General features: G+C 36.9%; 1 protein-coding gene across 3 annotated transcripts; it reads right to left on the minus strand.

Moving 5' to 3' along the window:
* Positions 1-1,812: 1,812 nt before the first annotated feature.
* syt10 (synaptotagmin X) lies at positions 1,813-17,974 on the minus strand. Of its 3 annotated transcripts, none has more exons than XM_056257566.1 (7): positions 17,678-17,974; positions 15,600-16,056; positions 11,642-12,203; positions 7,377-7,497; positions 5,330-5,501; positions 3,352-3,481; positions 1,813-3,015 (listed from the first exon to the last, which is right to left on the minus strand). In XM_056257566.1, exons 1-7 carry the CDS (start codon positions 17,862-17,864, stop codon positions 2,944-2,946), a joined length of 1,701 nt encoding a protein of 566 aa, XP_056113541.1. In that variant the 5' UTR covers positions 17,865-17,974; the 3' UTR covers positions 1,813-2,943. The 3 variants fall into 3 exon arrangements, with proteins under 3 accessions (XP_056113541.1, XP_056113542.1, XP_056113543.1); XM_056257567.1 differs by having other exon boundaries at positions 17,663-17,965; XM_056257568.1 differs by having other exon boundaries at positions 15,600-15,973; positions 17,678-17,765.
* Positions 17,975-21,753: the final 3,779 nt, after the last annotated feature.

The following is a 21,753-nucleotide window of genomic DNA, read 5'->3' on the forward strand; positions in this document are numbered from 1 at the left end:
TTCTAAAAAATGTTCTAAAATATTATACTTCTTGTTTATTGAACTGTTATATAAAATATATAGGTCTATCACATTTGCAATCATGCTGATATTCGGGAAAACAGCACACTTGATTGTGTGGTATTGCTTAACTATATCCTGTCATAAATATTAAAAACAAGAACTTTTGCCCCATATCTTGAATTTTGGGGACATTTTTGCTCCAAGCCCCCTTTAATTTCTTTCCCTGGTGTGTCCGCAGAATGATCTTTTTCGAGCACAAGCGGAGACCCCTTCTGTTGCGAGGCCTGTTCAAGAGAAACGAGTGAAACCGAGCAAAGGCCGCTAATGGTTGCAAAATAATGTAACATCTGTCGATTTTTTTTTTTTTTTTTTTACACTCTAAGCTACAAATAAAGCAGCTTCAATATACAACACATTGTAAAATACACTTTAACAATTCAGAATTTATTTAATTAAAATACATTTGAAACATCCAGTAAAATTATATTTCAAATATTTACTGCATTTTTTTTCTTTTCTTTTTTTCTTTTTCTTTTTCTTTTTTTAAAAAAAAAAGTTATCACAAACTGTACACATCATAACAACATACATAGCGATCGTTTTAGTTGTCTGGTGCAAATATGACAAAAAATCACTGAGAAGCAGTTCATCAATAGCTCGACAAGAAATCATCTCAGGAAGTTGAGTGCTAATCAAAACAGTTGTACAATTTTTAGAAGCCATTACACAATATATGCAAATTGTGTATAAAGTTATTCAAGACCACGAGCCCATAGTACAAACCAACCACCAAACGATCCATAGAAATGCACTTCAACAAGATAACAATTCGAAGAAATTCTCAAGTATATACACGTGCCAGCAATGGCAAGTTAAATTAAATAAAAATACTACCTCTCAGAAATAATATCTAAACCATTCACCATTTCTAAACCATATTTAATGTACTGGTATCAGCATGCTACAAGAATACTTCATCTTTGTTCTATAACTCTGACCGAGCTCTGGGGCAGAAGCACTGTCTTCATGTGCAAATCAAAGTTAACAGTACACAGCCGTTTGTGTAATTGCCATGATTGCATTATTACTCAATGGACACACCAGAAAACACTCAGAATACCAGCTTTAAAAAGATGGTGTGCAATTACCATGGTATACCATATTATTTGCATACTGACTGATTAGATGCGGGATGATTTCACTCAATGAATATTAATTCTCTGACATAAGAAAACTCGACTACAACACCAATTAATCAACAGGCAAATTTATATTGTCCATTCCTTTTTTCAAATGACCACAACATGTGAATATTGTATCAGTTGAGCCTGCAGTTTGTGTGGTTGGCACCTGTTATTTCACAGTTGAAAGAAAGAAAGTTTCAGTGGCTTTAATTCCTTAGTTTAGATGTTATTAATTTGGTTAAAAATAATGTGTTTTTTTCCCCCTGAACCAATTTATCCATGAAGAATGCTAAACCTCTTCAAAAAAAAAAAATTCATTACTGATCCATCAACTTTGATTTCCTTTTGACCGTCATCTAAAGATGGATCTGCATATCCTGTAGTATATTTGCTGTAGTATATTAGCCTGATTGAATTATTTATAGCACCTTAAAAGTATTACACACAACTTACTTACAGTGTGCAGTGCCAGACCCCATTACATTTTAATTTACTTTGTCAAGTTTTTCAGGCACAATTATGTTTCTCACTAGTAGTAGTTTCAGAAATCATTGTAATGGAAATATATATTTTTGCCTGTAAGCACAGACAGTCCAATAATACATCAATAATTTAGGACGGGAGAACAGGAGTGGAAGAGGGATGATTGATTCATTTTAGATTTGAGAATTTGATGTTTGGCAAGTGTTTCATATTTTTAAAAAGATTAAAAAATCTTAATGTGAATTGATATGAATATTATCTTGCATATTGATAATATTGGGCATAATCAAAAATTGTATTATGATGTTTGTTCTACTTTGACTTGAGAGAACCATCCTTCTAAACAACAACAAAACACGCTACATCTTTGGCTACTGTGTAAGTCCCTTTTGAACATCATTTTCAGCACATGCTAGCTAAGAAAAAAAGAAGAAAAATTTGTGTCACATTATGACCACTCTTAAGTTAACTTTTAGTGACCTCCTGAAACATTTGCCTGCTAGATTTCAGTGCCTTTATGTACAGTATCTCTTTTTTTTATGTCAATACCTTCTTATCCTGTGTCCATATGCAGTATTACAGCTGAGTAATTGATTCTTTTCCATTTATTTAACAAATTTGAGACGTTCGAGTACAATGAGCATATCATTAGATATTTATTAATATATAATTTAATTAACTTCAATTAAATTTGAATGTCTTTAAATCAGTATACCACAGTTTTATTCGAATAAAGATTCTTTAGAAGCATCAATTAACAAGCAAAGGATTTCACATGATTGTTTCTCCATACCAAACAGGTCTTGATTTCATATTCAAACACCTCTTCTTTTCACTCCCCTAACACTGCATCAAATGTGTCAAATATTTTCACCAGACTGGGGAATATATAACTGAAACGTTCAAGAATATGAAATGATAAGCACTGTCATTTCATGTGTCTGTAACATGTCATAGCATCATTATACTGTCAAACAGCAAGAAGCTTCACATTCACTGTCAGCGAATTTCACTGTCTTTCACTGTCAGCTTCAAAGTGACCTGAAAACTATTGTTTTAGGAGCTCATAAACTCAGCACCAGTAAAAGCAAAATGTCAGAGAAATTGTGAGATTTGGATACATGATTGTGTCTGTAGCAGGAATACCAGTACTGTTTAGTCCTTTTTTCAAATTAAAATGCAACATTACAGGCTACGACTAGAGAAAAATATACCGTATTAATTATACAAACCAAATGTGTTTTGCAGTTAGGATTGTGTGGATTCCAGGATATTATGGGGTCAGTGGGGGTTTTGGGGATGGACATGATCCTTGACTCTCAAAACTGGATGCTCTTCCTGGCCACTGCAGGGACAGATGATACCAAAATATTACAGAAGAGTAGTTTAGGACATATTAGACTTGAATGCACTTGGCATATGGATCCGAATGAGCCCAAAGCACCATATCAGGGCTCAATCTACATAACATTGGCCCTGTTTACACCTGGTATTAAGATGCGTTTTGGTCTGTTACATGGAGTTGTTATCTTATCTCTTTAATTGAACAACATTTAATAAAACTTGCAAGTCCAAACGTTTAAATTTTGCATGGCGTAAAAACAGCAAAATATTGCATCACTTTCCTTATGGGCAAGTGGCATTTGCGCCCTGTTTTCTCCTCGGATTTCTAGTCTCTCACCTCACAAAGTGCATGCCAGTGGGTGATGGGCTTGCGTGGATAAGCTAGCATTTCGTTCCAGTGGTCCCTTCCAAGACCCTCCGCATCCGGCCCTGTCCTGCACACCCCTATCACTTCATTGTGTCCAACTCTGAAAGAGAAACAGAACGCAAGACTTTGTTTTAGAAAAAGTTTTCATTGGTGAGTGGCTTGCTAGACTGAAAAGGATGTACTGTACATTTTAGATCCAGATGCAAAATAATGGATGAACAAAGACTGAGGAAACCAGTTAGCGATCTATTAGCGATCATACTTGACCAACAGGACCTCTTCATGGCTCAACGATGTTTTAACGGCATAATTTGTCTTTAATTACACCGTAGCTGCTGTCTGTCTGGTTTAATAAAGAGTTTTACAAAATAAGACTGTCACTGAATGTTCTCGATTAAGATGTTTGATGCAAATATTTGAATAACAACTGCCAAGCATGTTATCTGACTTAATATTATAATTATCATCATCTTTCATGTCAGAATAATTTATCTTCAGCATGTTGTGAGTTTACACTGGGCTCGGTAAGTAATGGTAAGTAATGAAGTAAAAATACTTTGTTACTTTACTTAAGTATTTTTTTCGGGGATCTGCACTTTACTTGAGTATGTTTTATTTGCATCTACTTTCACTTTTACTCCACTACAATTTTAAAGACAAAGTTTACTTTTTACTCTGATACATTTCCCCATGCCCACTCCAAGTATTTATTACACTGGCTTTCCAAACCAATGAAAAACTTGTTTTTCTTTTGAAAAAAGGAAGGCACAAGCTCTTTGCCAGCATACACTCACATAGCAATCAGTTCGCCATTGACCGCAGAAACCGGTGAAGGTGCAATGATCCCAGCAATGATCCCGAGATTCCTGACAGGGATCACCCATGGCCATATCAATGCTATGTTCGAATTCACTGAAGTCAAGGGAGATTAATATCGGCTGAAATGTCTTCTTTGCCTGCCACGGGTGAATTAAATTTCAGCATTCAAAACTTCACCCTTAAATCTGAGAAAACATATTGAGGTGAGTTGACGTTAAAGCAACACTAAAGAAGATTTTTTTACCTTAAAATAATGTTTCCAAAATCGTTTCAGTGGTTCATCAAGTCGTAACAGGGTGAAAGGCACTTCTGAAAGGCACTTTGTGGTCCTATATTTGGTAGAACCACACTATGTAAGTTTGCCAGATCGGGTTGCGTTTCTTTAGTTCGAATGAGACATAAGAAAACTACGAATTTGACTGCTTTACGGCAAGCGTTACAATTGGACATCATTCACTCTAAAGCCGGTGCTGGATAAACAGTAGTGGTGTGTTTGGTCATCAGTAAACCCGAGAGAGTCCGCATTACACCGATAAACAGCGAGCATGCGTGCGACAGTAGGCTGCGGTAGGCTAAATTATTTACGACAGCGGTAACGGACAATGCCGCTTCTAACCTGTAGGGGGACTGCAGAGGAAAAGTGCTTTAGTGTTGCTTTAATGTTACTATTGTTAGCCAAGTGATTTTATATTGAAACGTGCCTTGTAAACAGCTAGCTAACACATTCTTAATTGCTGTATCTAATCTTATAATTTGTTCAAATAAAACATTGCATATCACTCCCAAAACAATTGATCTGCTTAATTATTGATATTTACAGTTAATTTGAATATTTACTTTTTACTTTCGGTACTTAAGTACGTTTTAAATCGGATACTTTTGTACTTTTACTCAAGTGATGTTTGAATGGAGGACTTTCTACTTTTACTGGAGTAATTTTTTATTTAGGTATATATACTTTTACTCGAGTATAACTTTTGAGTACTTTTACCACCCCTGACACTGGGATAGGCTCTAGTATCGCCATGACCCTACCTACATAGGACAAGCGGTTCGGAAGATGAGTGGATGGAGGTTTTGAATTTGAATGGTAATTGTTTTGATATTATCTTAAAAGCCAGGGACTGACCTGTCGTAATCCATCACCGTGATTGACAGGCTGACCTGCTCCACATTCTCAGGTGGGATGTCGAAAATGATGGCCTCATTATAGATGGGGTTGAGTGTGTTCTTCTTGGTGGTTGTCTTCCGCTTCTTCAGTCTCCGACCGTCACATATGAGGGAGACTTTAACATATGGATCTGTGTGTGTGGGGGGGGGGGGAGCAATGTGAATCAGTTTGGAGCTTTTCAGATTCAAAACACAAAAAATAAAGCTGGTTATTTATCATATTCCACAACCAAAATTTTTTTTAGACTGTGGTAATATTTTAAGCATAAAAAAATTCATTACATGTATTTTCTGTTTAGCTGTCTTAACCCGCATGTTCTGCTTGCAATCTGACAGACCCCACAGGCGTTTTAATATCTCAAAAAAACATATTTGCATTGAAGTGTCAGGTTGATGACTTTTCCTCCTCTTATGCAAACAGATTATGTACAATTTTTTTACTTAATAACATGCATCATATATCCTCTATGACAAATGTTACATCTGTTTGGGGTTACAGAGACCCTAGCCATAAAACAAAATGCAGTTAATTTTAACATGAGATTTTCTGATTTATGTACACACCGTAGAAGGAAACTATTGCCAATAGTCTAATTGGATTTTATTTTATTGGATTTTTCTACAATACATTTTTGTATTTAAAATGCTAATATATTGGATACCAGTGACATTTTTAATCTACCTTGTGATACAATGCTAAAGTTTCAACATTTTTTGTCTATATAACATGAGGAGAAAAGTGGTTAAAACATTAAAGTTATTATTTTCATCATAATTTAAGTCAGGGATGTCCAATCCTGCTCCTGGAGGGCCACTATATCCTTCAATCCTAAATAAATACACTTTTGCCCCATAATAAAAACTTGCAGGCAAGTGCAGAGTAAAAATAAACCTAGAATCTACTCAATAAAAGTGACACACTTAAAGGAATTAGGGAAAGCCTATCAATACATTTACATTACGCAACTAATTACTGAGAAAAAGGGATATTACTTGATAGTTGCTTGACTCTTGATAGATACTGTACATTTAAAATAGCTTCTGTAACTAGCATAACAAATGTTTGCAATGAACAATTAGGAAATTACTGCACTGACATTGCTCATTGAGATGAGCAACATACATTAGAAACTTAAGTCATGTAAAGGTGCTGTATGTATTTTTTTGACTGTAGTAAAGCATAAAAATACCATAATATCTTTGCAGTTCTTTAGCAAACATGCTAAGTGCATATTCTTTTTTCTCCGAAAAACAATTCTACAGCCAGCTATTCTACTTCGAATGTGCGTTCCGTGTTGGAATGTCTGTTTTTGTTTTGGTCCATGAGATCTCACCCACTGCCAATTTACCCAATAGTAGCTGGACACCCCATGTTGCCAGTTGGCGGAATACACAGCGTATTGCAGCCATGGAAGCCAACAAACAAACTGGGTCAGAGATTGCAGATTATACCCAACCTAAAAAGCCTCGGCATCCATCTAAAAAGCTCTATGATTAGAGGCTAATTAAAACGCGGATAAATCAACTTATCAATTGTCAGACTCGTCGCCTTCCATTGTCAATTGCGCTCATTCCTGTTGCATATCCTCAATCTGGCAACCTGCGTGAGCTTTGAGTTTGAGGAGGAGGGGGTGGGGCAAACAACTCTCTAATATTTTGAATTTGGACTGCAGTACCCATTTCAACCACTAGCTGTCAATATTACATACTGCACCTTTAGTAAATTAAGGGAATTTCAGTTTTACATATTTAAGTAGATTGGACCCCTTAAAACTAAGAAAATACACGTTTAGTGTTGCTTTAACTCATTTTAATCACATTTAAGTAAATTTAACAATCAGCAAATCTCAGTTTTACAGTGTGTTTTGGGGTAGGTTGGAGCGAAACTGCAGGACATTGGCCCTCTATCGGAGCCGGACTGGACACCCCTGCTCTAAGTCCCCAAACATTAAGATGGTAATTGTGCCTGAAGTCATTCTCGACAGATTATGAGGGTTAACACTGACCAGAGTAGCCGGTTATGTCCATTGCTTTTAGATTGCGACATTTGATAACGGTGAGGGTCATGCGTCCAGCCGTGGGAAGATAGCAAAGGGAGTACATAATTTCACCCAGATCCACACTCTCCTGAAGGAAGGAAGGACGATAGGAAGGAAGGAAAGTTAGATATCAAAACAAATAGAAAACAAAGAGATTTGACTGTATGATGCCAAGAGATGCCTGAAGCAATGTCTGCACATAACATTACAAACTATTGATTAAATGATCTGCAGGTATCATCCTTTTAGCAAATATTGTAATATGATTTTCCTCTTGAGAGTCTCTTCAGAGAGCCCTTAATACGACTTCAAACAAAACCCTTAATTACTGACCAAATAGACTTCTGGTTGCCTCGCCGACAACTACTCATGTGAAATACGTAGCATGTGAAATATTGGACTAATGTTTGCCCATCAGGTTTAAACTATCTATTTCTTTATTAGATCTAGAGAGTGCATATATATCTCCTTCAAAAACTTTAGTGAAAAAAAAACAGTGACTCAGAAACAAAGTTGTGTACAGAAATATGGCTCTTCTAAGAAATTGAGCTGTTTCCAAGAAGACTTGCATAACGGCTGTGTTTGTGTGGAAGTGTTACTGTGGGACGTATGTTTTGGGTGGCTGGTTCTTTTTCTCAGTTTTGAATGAGACAAATCTAGCTTCCCTGACCTTTATTAGCTTTGCAGAGGCGGTAAAGATTATTCTAAAAGGCCAGTGTGTATTTTGGTATTTACTGCCTCTCAGTACTGGAATAAGACGGCCATTATTCTTTCAAAGGCAACTAAAGATAGTGATTAATCTGTCCTAGTACATTTTAAAAACAGATTGCGTAATAGGAAGAAACGTACATACTTAATAATTAACTGTGTTTAAATTTCAGGTGTGCACATGCCTATTTTTTAGCCCTCCAAATCACATGCCATTTCTCAATACCATTAGTTACATTCAGTATTATTTTTACACAGTTTCTTTTTTTAAAGGATACAATATCTGTTAATTAAATTTAATTAATATTTCACCAAATGTACAGTATACATTTTACTAAATTTTACTCTACAATTATTGTTTTTGAAGTGACTTGTGCTCATCAAAGGTTGGATTCATTTGATCAAAATACAGTATAAATATATTGTAATAGTGTGAAATATTGCAATTTTAAATAACTGTTTTATATTTTATTATATTTTAAAATAAAATGTATTCCTATGATGCAAAGCTGAATTTTCAGCATCATTTCTCCAGTCTTCAGTGCCACGTGAGATCATTCTAATATGCTGATTTAGTGCTCAAGAATAATTTCTTATTAGTTTTGAAAACAGATTTTAGTGGAAACCATGATTATTATTTTTTTTCAGGACAGGAATCCTGAAAAAAAGACAATAAAACATTCACACCTTTACATTTACTGTTCAGCTTTAGCTCAAGCAGGTCAATGCCTGACATTTATTGATTTTTTTTTCATTGATTCATTTGAAAAATATAATTAATTCTAGATTTTTTTTCTTCAAAAATATTCTTTAGTGTAATATTAATATATTGTGGTGCAGTGGGGTTTTTTCTCATATTTTCATCAACAGTTTAATTCTCATAGTCATGTTGCGCATATATATTTATCCAGTCTTTATGTTTTACATTTTTGTCAGAAATTTCGTTGCCGAGATTAACCCCGATGTGGTACCTCCTCTCTGTAGTCTCTCCAAAACCCTCTCTGTCACACCCTATCCTCTCCTTCCACGTCTCTTGTTATCCGCACCACAAATGCTGAGAATAGAGAGCCACGGGCTAGTTCAGGAGTCACGTCTCCTATTGGCGTTCGTGTCCGAAACAATTCACAAATCTTTCTGGGGCAATAATACCCTTCCTGTTTTGACTGTTCAAGTTCCCCTCCTCCAGATCTGAATGGCCTTACCACCGCAGCAATGTGCTCCAAAAACAGAGAACAAAATTAGACCTCCAAACGTCAGAGTAAGATAAAATAGAGGGTTTCAATGTGCAGTCGGAAGTGTAACGGAGCAAGCCTGCAATCTATGGCTCCGACTATTTTAGGAATTGAGTTACTAGCTTCTTTCCACAGTCGGGGGCCTAAGAGCAGCTGGTCTGGTTCTGAGTGTCGGTTTTTGTCCCTAAAGGGCAGTTATGATACTCTCATAACTGAGAACAACAGGTCGAAAACTCTCCACCGCTGTTCCAACACTACACATCAATACTTTTATATTAGCTATGAGGGAAAGCTATAGTCAGTGGTGAAAATGAGAAGGAAATAGCATGAGAGTGATCCAAATGTTATAGCAAACCACAACATAAGTAACTTGACAGGTGCAGATATGTCAACCACACAACAGGAAAATGAATAAATATGCTGAAAACAACACGATCAAGAAATTAATGAGCCTGAAAGAGGTTATTGCGTCAAACAAGTAGGAGGAAGATATTGCTTTTCCCAAACAGGAATGACTCACCACAGAATCTCTGTGGTACACAAAATGAAACGCTGTCACCATTCACTTTTATTTTTGTAGCAGGAAGCCGGTGGAACGTGATTTATAATGCAGCTGAATCACTGTACGCGAGGTGGGTATGACGGACAATGCCTGTAACCTCTACAGATCGTCTAGTTATTGAACAAGTGTGCAGATTACCACTTAAACTAGGGTTTAATGTTCCAGGTCCTGTGAGAAATCAAAGATATATCTTTTTCACTAAGTACACAAACCTTTTTTTCTTTATCCTTAACGTAAAGATAAAGTGCTCAATATTCACACAATGAATATTATAATACAATTGAAACATTCTTTAAAATATCTTCTTTGTTCTGCAGAAGAAGGTCATACAGGTTTTGAATGACAGTGAGTAAATAATGACAGATTTTTTGGTGTACTATCCCTTTAAGAAGTGCTGTCCTTAGAAATCCCCCATAAATACCATGACTGATGCAGTTACATAAGCTCTGATATATTAACTGAGGCATAATGAGTGGGTGTCTGACTAAGAAACCTAAAAAAAGGGCAGAAATTGCTAATGTTCTTTTGTCATAGTCCTGAAATGAAGTGCCGGTAACATTTTTTTTAATTGTACTCTGAAGTCAGTGGGACGGTAGGACAAACTCAATTCCACACCTGTTGTTTGAAGGCTCTGGCTTGATAATCATGCTTCCTGTGGGTCTGGAAACTGGCAATTGGATCTATTTTTGGAAGAGGTATGCGGGTGCCCTGAAAGGGTGAGTCAGTTTGGAGATGAGCCCTCCCCCACACCTGGCTTTACATAACAGATCAATCTATCTGTTGATGAGATCTTCACACTCATGGAGTCAATGTTTCTGTTTGGTTTGAAGTATATGACCAGTTAGTACATATGTGAATACAACTGTCCTTGTACTTTCGATGATATAATAGACAGTTGTTGGCACTCGTAATACTTAAGCTATAGTTTTTAATATTTAGCCCATAGGAAGATGAATTGGAATGACAGGAAGAGGAATTTACTGAAATTTCTATCTATCTATCTATCTATCTATCTATCTATCTATCTATCTATCTATCTATCTATCTATCTATCTATCTATCTATCTATCTATCTATCTATCTATCTATCTATCTATCTATCTGTCTGTCTGTCTGTCTGTCTGTCTGTCTGTCTGTCTGTCTATCTATCTATCTATATATCTATATATCTATCTATCTGCCTGTTTGTTTGTATGTCTTTCATCTGTCTGTCATTCTATATATTGTTCTATCTGTCTGTCTATCTATCTATCATTCTACCTATCATTCTTTCGTTCTATCTTCTATTCTATCTATCATTATATCTATTGTTCTGTCGTTCTATCTATCTATCTATCTATCTATCTATCGCTCTATCTATTGTCCCATCTATTGTTCTATCATTCTATCTATCATTCATTCTTAAACCTCCAAGGCTTTTTAAACAAGACTTTCTTCTTGTCAAGCCATTATTCAGAGCTTACAGTTTATAGTTATATGAATTTCTTTGAATTTCAATTAATTTCAATTCTATTTCCTTACATTCACATTTTAATTGCAATTCTGCATCCTGTTTGCAACTTCAACTCAAATTCAATTCAAATTCAGAAATTGACTTTAAAGAAAGTTCATTTAAAAGGCATTCTCAATTCAACTCTGTATGACGAACATCCCTGCCAGAATCTGGTCTTATTGAGGTATCTGAGGAAAGTATGAACTATAATTTCTATACGCACAAGGGCTGTACTTACTGTAGTAGCTGCGAGGATGTCCTTCCAAACCACAGCTTCACGGGAAAGGTCAGACAGCTCAAACAGGTTGTCAACCACCACCTCACCAATCATGTCATGACTTGTAAAGCGGTCAAAGTCGTACACGCTGAAGTGCAACTTGCGATTGCACAGCTCACTGTACTCCACAGGGAAGCTGAACGCCTCGTCGAACGTGGGGTTGAGCGTCTTGCGGTGGACCCTCGTCTGAAACTTCTTTTTGCGGTCTGGAAGCAGGTAGATCTTCACGTAAGGGTCGGAGGTGCCTGTGAAGTCTTTGGCGGGCAGATCCAGGGCCTTTAGAATGCGAACCATAAGAGCTTGTTCCTCATAGTCGTAGCTGAGGGCAAAGCTTAGCTTTCCGCAAGTCTCCACCGGCTCCTTGTTTCCTTCTTCAGAGTCCACAGACTTCTGCTTGTACAGCTCAGGTTTGATGCGGCCGATACTGACTGTAGAAGACTGACGCACGGGTAGAGTGTCCATGGTGAAGTCCACACTGGTCACATTCATCTGCCGCGGCAGGTGTCGGCGGAAAGAATTGTGCCTATGAAGAAGGAGAACTTTTATAGTTATTTGTGAAAAAATGTATTAAAAAATATTAGTTTGGTCTTGCACCTTGTGTTGGGGAAAACTATACTAGTCAAACTGCTCTTTTAAAAACTTAGAATACAAGCTACTATCAAAAAGTAGCTAAGAACAATGCATTTGAAAATATATCAGATTATAATTTAAAACTTAATCAAAGCAGTATTTATGAGGGATTGAATCAATCAATCAATGAGGGTGATAGCATTACATTTAAACAGATAAACATGAGTAAACACAACAAAAAATAATAATATTACTGAGGTACTTGAATCAGTGAATCAATTTGATTCTTTTTGAATTAAATAATTTACAGATTCATCTAAATTAAGTGACTCACTAAAATGAATGGGCACTATATACTGTATGCAAGAGAGGATGTCACTATAGGGAAAAATGTTAAGTAGGTAGCAATGCTTCTTTTAGTTAAAGTTACTCCTCAGCACTGGAGTGGACAACAAGAACTGTAGTATGGACCCTTTTCACACACTGTGAGGATGCGTTTCCACAGTTATCAACATTGCAAATCTTGTATAGAAAATAATTAAAATATATATATTTTTAAATTGAATATAGGCCTACATAACTGCTAATACCTGCTGTAAGGGTGCTTTTACTACAACGGCTGAGGGAGCGATGGCAAATTTCACATCATTCTCTCTTCTGACCGCTGTTATCAGTCTCTCTATTTTTGCTGTCGTCTCTCGATCATTCACCTCTAAATAAAGTTGACTGTGAAGACTTCCGCTTCTGAAAACCCCGGAAATGTGGAAAAAGGGTCCATCGTGTTCCTCTTCAAACTTATTTTATTCCATTTTTAGCAACTTTTACTTTGTAGACCTCACAATAGAATATCACAATAGGTAGGCCTGGATCTGGTAGGCCTGGATCTTTTTTTCTTTTCTTTTCTTTTTTTTTACTAGAAAACCTATTTTGAACACTCGTCATGACTCCTGAGGAAATCGTAGTTCTCTACTTATCAATGGTGTTTCCTAGCAACTAGCACCTTTAGGACGATGACAACAAACATATGACAATGACATTGTGTTAAAAAAAAAAGTGATGGATTGTATCATTTTACTGACTTGTGATATTAAAATGTGCTAAATTCTATGATTAATATATTTGTTTTTCCAAATGAATCTTTCCACCATTTTTCTCACTTGGTCTCTTATCATCACTGTCAGTCTGTCTCTCTCTCTTTCTACTTTGTCCAACTCTGTCTGTCACCTGCACATGTATGCTGCACATTACGCCTTGCAATTTGCACAAACGTCCCAGAACAATGTGATGATAAATTAAAGAGAGACAGAGTAATTAACTGCTGTCTTCGGCTGTTTTGAAGAGCACTTCTTTCGAAATCCAGTATTTGATGGCAGTGGTTCTGAAATATCTTGCCAAGCGTAATGAATGAGTCTGCGAGAAGTCAATGCCAGAATTCACAATTTGTATTTCTACTCTCCCATATAAGAGATTACAGAAGATGAAAAAGGAGGTGGAAATGTTCAAGTCTTATTAGCCAGTCACATGTTGCAGAATACACTGAACTACAAACTATCCTCTCAGCTCAATTGATCTTGGTTTTAGTTCATGTAAGCTATCTAACAATAGTTTTTTTTATCATATTACAGCAGAAGGACGTTCATTTTTGCAGGCATGGGTATCATAACACATGCTCATGCATAGTTAAATTGTGCATTCTTCAATAAAAGCTTTTGACATATAGCACTAAAGAAACAAACCTGAATTCCAGCTTGAATACCAAAGGCATTTAAATGGATATATTACTTTGATATTTGGAAAATAATGCTCTTTATTACAGCACCCAATGGGTTGTGGCTGCAAATCGTTTCTAAGAAATCTTCACTTGAGGCATTGTAAAACAGTAAAGAGTTGTATAATAATAATAGCATTTCATATATCCTCAGTTTCTTCCCCAAAGCTAAATGATTTAAAAACCTCTTAGTAGTGCATTAACTCGTTAGCAATAGTTTAATTATCCTCTCTTCGGTAGTTCAGCTCACTTTAGTGATCAACCTACCATTTCAGAGAAACTAGCTTCACATTTTCGCCTATTTTAAAGACTTTTGATCAAGGTTTGCCATCATCTCATGGCATATTGGCCAATTTATTATTTAATAACTATATTTCTTCTTAGAGTGAAAATAGACAAGTCAAAGTGATGTACTTACAGTGATAGCGGAAGTTATATTAGAGGAATGACGGAAGAATAGAAAAAGAAAACAGAAAATGTTCCAACCCAAGTACACCTAAACGGTCTTTCACAATGACATTTAAGCAGCTTCATTTGGCCTTTCCGTGCAACTCATTAACATGAAGACACCTCATTTGTTAAGCTGCATTGAAGTTTTTTAATGATATTTCTGTAGCTTGTCAATAATGGATTCTACGAGGAATTGAGCACAGCTGTTCCTCCTTACTCCAGTCGGACAAACAGTCGCAGCATGTCAGTGCTATTGCGTGGCAACACTAATTACATCCCTGCTTACTTTAAACACTGTGCCACACGAAACAAAGAGAAGAAGAGCTGATTGTTTAATTGCTAAGATCACTAAATGCTGTTGCCATGGCAATGTGACACTAGGCCTCTGATTGGTGAGCTGCAGTGATTAATGGACGTATTCAACAACCAGATGTACCAAAACCCTTTCAGCGGGGTAAATATGTGAAAATAAGTGATTTGTGATAATGGTATAACACCAGAAATATAGAATAATTAGAATTTTAAAGCCCTAATTAATTCCCATTAATTGAAGTGCTGGACATTATTATTATTAATAATTGTTATTATTGGTAAATTGTTAATTGTTTAAAATATGGACCTTGTTTATTTGTTTTTTAATGTGAATTTAATTGCACAATTTGCATATTAATTGTTAAAATTTTGGGGAAATATAGTATATACGCTGTATTTTTATTTTGTTTTTATAAATGTATAAATGCTATTGTACATGCTTGTGTGGCTTAATCTACTTTGTAGCTGTGCATTGGCTTAGATCCGGTTGATTTATTTCTAGCTGGAAGTCAGCCATGTAAAACATAAATGTGGATGTTTCATAAATGGAAAAAAAAACACAGCTGCTCTGTCATTTCCTGCATTTAAAGGCACACACTTATAACAAATCATTCAGTATGTGTTAATCATTCAGTAAAGGCAGCCCTTCATTAGCACATCCTCTCAATTGCACCAATTATACGTTCTGTTTTCTAAACTAGATATGAGTTAACTCGAGTAGTAGTATTGAAATGAGTATCCCTCGTCTGTAGTGTCATTCAACGTGCAATCAAGCATCAAAAGTAGATGTAATTCATCATCATGTAATTGGCGTATCACCTGGAGGACGAGGTAGGTTCAGTGGTCTGCCTCTGGATTTTGGCCTGTTTGGTAAGACACCCCCGCAGAGCCTGCTGCACCTCAGCAGGGATGTCTGGTGACGTCTGGCTGATCTTCATGGCCGCCTCCAGGATCTTAACCGAGCTGCGGCCATTGACCTTCACTTCTGGTACCTTCCTCCTTTTGTCGTCCTCATCCTCTTGCTGGACTTGCGATGGCTGTCTTCCCACCATTGCAATTGCCTTGGTCTCAGGATGAGGAGAAACAGAACGAGACAGTGGAGGTTGGGCCGGGGGGGCCTCAGGCAGCACCCCCGGCGGGCAGCGGTCAGCATTGGACGAGAGCGCCTTGCTTCTCCAAATGGGCCAGCACAGCTTCCAAAAGACAAAGAGTGAGACTACCAAAAGGGCGAGCCCACAGAAACCTACGACCACAGCTAGGAGACTTACAGAGATGTCTACAGGCAACAAGAGGAAGAGAGAGCAAAGAAAAAGAAGCAAGTATGTGAAGATTGGAAAGAGATGGAGTGTGTTGAGGAGATCATAAAGAACAGAGGGTGAGAGGAAAAAGAGACGAGGATAGGTAAAGAGATAAATTAACACCAGACGGGCAGACAGAGCACCAGCAGCAATAAATGATGCATGACAGACAAACAGGAGAAAGAGGGAGAGAGAAAAAGAAAAGAAAGAGAGGGCAAGGTATAAGAAAAAGAAGACTGAAATGTGCTTTAGTAAAGCAGAGTTCAGAGTCATTTTGCTCGTCTTTTCATGCAACCTAATGAAAAATAGAGCATAAAAAGTAAGTTCACAGGCACTCAACAACAAACCCGCTTCAACGTTTTCTTTTCTTTTTTTGCATAAAAACATTAAATATATCACAGTGTTGATGCTGAAAAAGGTCTCTTAATGAGTGGCACTGTTGAACTGTCACGTGTTCAACAGGTGCACGAGTTTCAGCTGCCTAATGCACTGCGCAAATGCAACACATAATTATAGTTGTTTGCAGTATCATGGAGTGAGTTTTAACACCATACTGCTAATGGTGATACTAACCAATAAGAAATGAGCTACAGGGATGAATCAATCTCATACATCACCACCACCCCTCCTGAGATGACTGTACAGTGATAAAATAGCATCTGCATTAGCATGTAGTCATTTCATTTAATTCATTTCTGGCTTCTGCTGCACTCAAGGCCATATGACTCTATTTTGAAAGTTGTTAGCCTGTGACATAGGTATTTCTGTATTTGTTTCATTTTCATTTTCTCTGAATTACATGTAAAACAAAACATACTGACAGATTTAAACCGATTTCCACAATGAATGCACAAATTGTCCATGGTTTTGCATTAGTGTTATTTGCTCTAATTTGCACAGTTTACAGATAGGCTGTTTTAAAAACTACTTTCGTTAACACTTTGTTTTACAGTGTCCTTTTTGCACGTATGTAGTTATTGTATTAACTATAAAGTATGCATAATTACATGCGACTAAAACAAACCCTAACCATATAGGTACATGTAGTAAGCACTAATTATTATTACTCAGTAAAAAGGACACCTTAAAATAAAGCGTAACCCTTCTTTAATTTGTTGCCAACAAATTCGAGCAAAAACCCTGAGTTACAAACGTAACAAAATGTGTATGCACGTTTCTGTCGATTAAATGTGTGCGTTATTCTAACGTCTCCATTTGTAGTACAGTTATCCATTTACTGTGTTTTATCGGGGAAAACACACTCGCGAGTTGTGTTGCTTAAGTATTTCATGAAAACGTCTTGCGCGTAATATTATATATCATTGAAACAAAACTCAGTAAACGAACAGAGTTTCAAACTTGTTGCGCATGGTACTCTACAAGTAGAACCGTCTCCTGACTGTACGCTGGCTGATTTCAGGTTAAGAATGTTTCCGTGACTGCGAGCGAACTATTAAAACTTTCAGTGCCCTGGATTCGTGCACTCGTGCTTTGAAAAAGTTTTCTCATTAACTGGCTAACCAAAGTTCCTGGAGAAAATATGTTTGTGAGAGGATAATAGAGCGTCGTTTATGTTAAATTTACCTGAACTTCCTTTACCTGGTATGTTGCTCTCCAGAGGAAATATATCCGCGCATTTTTCCCGGTCGACGTGCCCCGCGAGGCAGAGCTCCGTCACTATTTGGAGAGCCCTTTGGCACAGGCTGACGCCGTCCTCTGTGCGGACATTCATGTCTTTCCTGTTAATCCATTGTATGTTGGACGATGCGTGAGGGCGAGGGTTCATTGGGGCACCATGTGAGCTGCTGAGTGCAGCTGATGCGTAAGGGAATGGAGAGAGAGTGACGCGTTCAAGTTCATGTCCTCCGCGCAAAGGCGCACCAGATTCTTTGGCGCAGTGGAACATAGGGGCACATCTACACTGCCCAATAGGAGACACGCGTTGTCTAGAGAGGGAGGATCATACTTTCTCATTATTTAGGAAAAAAAACACAGTTCTTATACAGTAGAACATGGATTTGCTTTATCATAAAATGACAAAGAGACTGAGCTGTAGGCTACACTACCTTGTATTATCAACAGTTATTGTCCATGGCTTTCAAACTTGAGATGAATCCGTAAAGCTGTATGGCCCGCAAGAAGTACAACACACACATATCATTTTTATATAATTTTTTTTTCTTTTTCTACTCTTTGAAGGTTGTAATTTCTATGACGTCTTGCAGTTTGAAATTGGATATCTGTTTATCAATCAAATAGTTGTCAGATAATTAATGTACCTGTCTTAACATCTGTGCACACATTCTTCTTTTAAAGCTCTTTGAATAAGTTTTGCTTAATAGTTTTTTTGGCAACTGTTTCCTTTAATCATTCCATTATGAGATTTTTCAAATGTACTCTTGTGTTGTCAGATGTAGAAAACAAGTCAAATATGACTAGACATTGTATTTAATAGAACAAAAGAGGAATGGGAATGCTCGTCTGATAAATGAGAGAACACTATGTACTTGGCTCAGTGCTGTTCATAGAGTCTGACAATCTCCTTGACAACCAAACGCAAACTGGGGAGCAGTTGAGGCATCATCCTCATGCAGACCCATGTGCATGTGGCTTTGCCCTGTGAAACCATTGGCTTTAGAGAATGCGTTTGTCTCATGCTAAACAGGTGCGCAGAGTTTTGCCTGAGTGATTATGTATAGGCAGACTGAATACAGATACATAAAAGTTAATGGGTTCCCTCAAACACTGATTGACCCAGCATGTGGACTTGGCAGATTTACTATTTTGTCCCATTAAAAACAAAAAAACAGAATTAATTAGGCTACCATAATTTAAAGTTTAGTAAATCTTCACATACATCTCAGTACAGTCTAATGTTGTTGTTGTTGTTCTTTTTCTTCTTCTTGTTGTTGTTGTAATTAACATTTTAATTAAGTTTAATTAGATTAACATTTAAAAAAAAAGTACATTTTAACATTAACTTAATATTGTCACGTTCAGTTTTGGTTTCTGTTTCATATTCATGGACTTCGAATACTTCCCTTCTATATAGTATGCGAAAAACAGTACAGGAAAAGAGTAGTATATCTGAATACATATTCGGAAAAAAATTGGCGAAAAGTTCACGGATGACCTGCTACTTCCGGCGAGATTCTGAAGTGCGCATTCGATGGACACTTTACTATTCCATGAGCCCATGGGAAAGGATTTATGAATGGAAGTGAAGCAACACAACTGACACGGGTTCACACACAGGGCTTAGATTAAGCCAGGATTAGGCCTTAGTTTAGTTTGGACATTTAAGTAGCTTTTATAAAACTTCCTTAGAAAAAATAAAAACATTACTGGTGTGCATCTTGAGACAAAACAATGGCACTGACATATTTTAAGATATATCAGTGCAAGTTGCTTTCAGATGAAACAGCTCAAGCATGCTTTTTAGTCTAGGACTTTAAGCCTTGTCTGTGAAACCAAGGGCTAGTATCTTAGAGGTGCATGAGTGTGTGTGCGCGCCATGTGCTGGGAATGTCTCTTTCCAGGAATGACAACCATGAAAAAGATTGCCATCAAACAGTACTTACTCTCAGGCTTAAGTGGCATGTTATTTGCTTGTGAAGTCTCCTCAGTGTGCTAGCAATAGGGGCTGTCCATGCTGAAATGTAATTATTAGAGGCTGTACTTAAAGCTGAGAGCCACTCTTGTGCTGGAAAAAGTTCAGATGAATGTTAATGTGCACAAGCCAATGCAATAAATGCACCACTCACTACTGTTCTACTCAAATTAGCATAGATAATGGCAGGTGTCTCACCACATTGGTTGTCAAGTCAAGAATAATGGCCATTGTTCTCAATAGTCATTGAATATTGTGAAGTGAAGTGACGTGACATGAAGGCAAAGTATGGTAACCTATACTCGGAATTTGTCCTCTGCATTTATGGATCATAGCCTCTGCTGTGTGTGCTAATTCCATCATTTGAAATCAATTCTTAAATTAGTATATTAGGATATTTTTCATTAATTTCAGTGGCACGGTTCCTATGGCACGCCATTAAGAGCAGATGCTCCCATGGCTCGCATCTCTGCAAAAACATCCATTAGAGCAGCAGGAAGATTCTCTTTGCAGAAACCCAAATTACGTTTCCAAGTTGCTCTTTATTTATTGTGAAAATATCACTCTCTCACCATGGTGGTCGAATTATCACTTTTCATGATATTGAGAGCTCTTTGAGAGATAAAACAAATACTGTGCAAGGACTTGTTCTTCAATGTTAGTACATTTCAAGCATGTACAAATGAGTATAATTGGGTTTATGAAGTATGGCAGATTTTTTAATGCTTGATTTTTTTGTTCTGTCAATTTTCTGACCTCCTTTGTGCAATCATACTCCAAAATAAAGATACAAGGACGTTTCCTCATAGGCTTTTGTGTTTGAGCAGTAGTATACAGCAAATGCATGTTGAAGTGTAATGATGTGTTTTTTGTTGTACAGTATAAGAGGTGGAAAAAGATTAGATTGGTGTGTGGTTAAAAAAAAAAAAATCATGCTGACCTTTAACCAAATCAAATGCGAGTACTTGTTTCTTCTGTAGCTGATGGACCACTAATTACAAGCTGTTGTTTTCCCTTAATCACATGCTTAACAGACACTATCCTAGGGTCATGTGTATAATTTGCTATAATAACATCATTTCTCATTCCTTTAAAGGTTAAATTAATTCTTCATCTGATGGTTCACTGCCCAAGAATCATTGTCGAATTGTTGAAGTGATCCCTGTTAAACCGAAGTAACAGCTTACAATGATTTTTTAGACATCATTTTTATGTTTCCCTAGCTAACAGGTGCTAATAAAGGACAATTACACATTGAATATGCATTCCTGAAAAACTGTACAGTAAATACATTAGTAAAAGCATGTTAGTTGTCCTCTCAGAATAACTGCTGTATGTCTGTCAATGGAGAACCTAGAGAAGCGCACATTCACAAACACGCTCTAAAATTTCAGATCACATATTCATACACGCACACACACACACACACACACACACACACACGCACATCTAAAGACGGTTAGTGAGAGCCTCATACTGGGCTGTTCTGAGTGATTACCTCTGCATGGCTAACCCTCCGGACACCCCCTGGGAAGTCATTATTCATAAAAGAGGTGGTTTTCACAGGACTATAACATTACATACTGCATGTCTATCAGTTATATTCTGAAATAAAATGTATAATAGCTACTAGCTGGTAATATGCTTCTTGCAAGCTATTAGTATCCCTGAAACAATGTTTTGAAGGCTGGCATTCCTGCAGCTTTCAGTTTCTTTTGATCATTCATGGTCATGCCATTGTCAGACCAACATGTTTGCCTGATTCATTTAAAAGCATTCCTTACAGCCAGTTACTATTGCAATTGTGCCAATGCGATAGCACAGCCATTACAGAAGCCAATATAGTATTCTCATAATTGACATAATTACCTGAGTGTACTAATTGTTTTGCCATTTTCAAACAAAAATACTCAAATATTTCATTTTCATTACGCATGTTCCTGCTTCCACCATTGTCCAAGAGGATTTAATCAAAAGGAGAGAGCTTGACTAATAAAAATCAATTCTTGCATCCTCTTGTTGGTGCTATCATTTCAAGGATCACCATGGTAACAAATGACATTAA

The sequence above is a fragment of the Rhinichthys klamathensis genome, unplaced genomic scaffold (genome assembly GCF_029890125.1).
Source record: "Rhinichthys klamathensis goyatoka isolate OS25496 unplaced genomic scaffold, OSU_Roscu_1.1 h1tg000139l_1, whole genome shotgun sequence".
NCBI lineage: Eukaryota > Metazoa > Chordata > Actinopteri > Cypriniformes > Leuciscidae > Rhinichthys > Rhinichthys klamathensis.

Coding starts and splice junctions, on each gene's coding strand:
- syt10 (XM_056257567.1), bottom strand. CDS start 17,864: ATGAACCCTCGCCCTCACGCATCGTCCAACATACAATGGATTAACAGG. Junction 16,057..17,662: donor ACCAGGTAAAGGAAGTTCAG/GTAAATTTAACA, acceptor TGTTGCCTGTAG/ACATCTCTGTAAGTCTCCTA. Junction 3,016..3,351: donor ACTGGCATGCACTTTGTGAG/GTGAGAGACTAG, acceptor CTGTCCCTGCAG/TGGCCAGGAAGAGCATCCAG.